This window comes from Nelumbo lutea, chromosome 6, assembly GCF_056320005.1.
Source record: "Nelumbo lutea isolate HS-2025 chromosome 6, American lotus-T2T, whole genome shotgun sequence".
Classification (NCBI taxonomy): domain Eukaryota; kingdom Viridiplantae; phylum Streptophyta; class Magnoliopsida; order Proteales; family Nelumbonaceae; genus Nelumbo; species Nelumbo lutea.
Genome location: NC_142689.1, coordinates 38,933,221 through 38,935,650, shown reverse-complemented (window position 1 = coordinate 38,935,650; position 2,430 = coordinate 38,933,221). Strand labels below are relative to the sequence as shown.

The window sequence follows — 2,430 nt, the reverse complement described above, 5'->3', positions numbered from 1 at the left end:
AAAAAAGGATTTAACCAATCAACCCCCCCCCCCCTCCCGAATTTTTATGAAAACCCACCTGAGTGGTTACCCTTTTGTCTTCAGTTTTCCAAAATGTAGCTGACCATCTTTTCTTGTTTTCACGTAGGAATCAAACAGAAAGCCATAATTAGGAGACGGAATCAGAGATAAAAAAGAAATAGAAAACAATCGCATTATTATAATCTTTAAGAATGTTTACAGCCTAGTAGTAATGTTTTATTTTAGTTGTTGTCCATCCAGAACTGAGCTTGAAGGTAATCAATCACCTTCTTGTCAACTTGGAATGCCTTTGCAAGAACATCATCTTTGATGGGTGGCTTGGGTCCAAACACAGCATTAGCAATGGTGATTGTACCAGGGTTCTGACTGCTTAAACCGGCAAAGGCGACGGCATTGGTGTGCCCCACATTGAACTGGAAGTGAATGAGACCTTGAGGGAACACAAACATATCTCCCTTGTTCAGGACCTTGGTGAAGAGGCGATTGTCGGGGTTAGAGGTGACAAAGCCCACGTAGAGTCTGCCCTCCAACACAACCAGGACCTCAGTGGCGCGGGGGTGAGTGTGGGGTGGATTCAGTCCGTAGGGAGCGTAGTCTATGCGGACCAAAGAAATGCCAAGAGTATCGAGACCAGGCAATTGCATCACATTCACAGGAGTGACTTTGGAGCCAACAGGGTTGGATGTGTTTCCTGGCTTGTCAAGGCCAGAAAAGAAGAAATCATCTGCTGTTGTGTACTTTGGATTCTTGCAGAACTTCCCATTCACAAGCACTGTTCAGAAAACAATAACAAAATTGTCAACAACAGTTGATAGCAAAGAATGGAAGCATTTGAAGTAAAACCAAACAGCTGCACTATATGATGTTAATTAGTTGAATATGTACAAGTTTAATTAGGATTGGACTTCTTTTGTTTGGTATATATACACATATACAAAGGGAAAGGGAATTAGGGAAAGAATGGGAAAGCAGAGTCATGAGAGTGTGAATGTAGTACCTGCAGGAGATTCAGTGTCCTTGATGGCAACACAAAAGTCTTGTAAGGGACTTGGATCTGAGGCTAAAGCTTGAGAGCAAAGGACCAAGATGGCCAGAAATGCGAGCATCCGATAACCCATTTTTTCACTACTTGTATTCAATTTGCTATCATCAATTTGGAACAGGTTTGTTTGTTGATTGATGGGTGGGAAGGTTGGCATGAGAGCCGTGCTATTTATAGAATGAAGCTAACGAAATGGTCTCGTGTCTTCTGGTCTCTGCGTGCAGTCTAGGATTAAACAAACCAATTGTTTATTTAAATTAATTAGTTACTTGGTCTACAACTGCTCTTATTTGCTTTCCAAAAACATGGCACATATCTATCTTGAACAAAGATTTTCATCTATAATTAATCTGTTTAGCTGGGGATATTACTTGACGTATACTTCCATTGCTGGTTGATATTGTAAACATAAGTTGGAATATGTGAAGAATAGAGGGATGAACTGGTCAATCTTCACTCTGTTGTAATCAGATAAGGACAAGAATTAATATTTTCTTTTTGATGGTTTGATAAGAATTTATAGGAAAAAATAGCCAGAAACTCTAGATTCTTATGATATAAAATTTCACTGTATTGGTTAGGAAAAAAGAATGAAACTTTGACTTTGCCAATCAATACCTGTCCACAAGGTCGGTTTCTTAAACCTTTTCTCATGGCCCGTTTGGTTGGGCTGAGTTGAAGATTTAGCTAAACTGGTTCAGATGCTTTGATGTGTTCTAGAGGATTAACTATTCGAGGAGGTTGAACCAGTCAGTCCTTCAAATGACTGATTAGTAACCAAATTGTGCTCTCCGGATTTTTCCCCAATTAATATAACTTATAAGCGGGTACGAGAAAACAAGTTTTCAGTGGTTCTCACACGAAAAGCTTCTAAGGTAGGTTAATTGGTGAAACATGAGGAAATCCCAATTATGCTCTCATTCAATCCAAGAAAACAAGTTTTCAGTGAAGCTGGGTTTTAATAGTTTCCTCAAAGTGCACAGCTCAATTAAAGCTGAAGCTCTCCCAAACGGCCCCAAATAACATCGGCTCTCCAAAAGCTTCACTTGCTTAAAAATGAAGTTGATTAGATAAATTCAAGATTTATAGGACCCTTTCCAAAATGATATCACATCTTGAAATGTTCAATTGCTTAAAGTTCTCATGTGGTAGTCACTAGGTTGAAGCTTGTGTGCTTGATTGGCAAAATGGTATCGTGTATTAATTACAACGTCACTTTTATATTCTTCTTGAGGGTAGAAAAGAAAAATTCCTCTTTCCCACTGGCTTGGTTGGCTTCAGATCTCTTGACCTTCGATTAATTGGATATATGATATATATGAGTGTGTTCAAAAGGCTATTGGCTCAACATCAGAGAGATTTTTCTC

At 39.1% G+C, this 2,430-nt stretch overlaps 1 protein-coding gene across 1 annotated transcript; it reads right to left on the bottom strand.

Annotated features, from left to right (window-relative positions):
• Positions 1-242: 242 nt before the first annotated feature.
• On the bottom strand, positions 243-1,139 carry LOC148848644 (putative germin-like protein 2-1). The gene is made up of 2 exons (XM_088951691.1): positions 1,019-1,139; positions 243-793 (listed from the first exon to the last, which is right to left on the bottom strand). The coding sequence occupies exons 1-2, from the start codon at positions 1,137-1,139 to the stop codon at positions 243-245; spliced, it is 672 nt and encodes a 223-aa protein (XP_088807817.1).
• Positions 1,140-2,430: the final 1,291 nt, after the last annotated feature.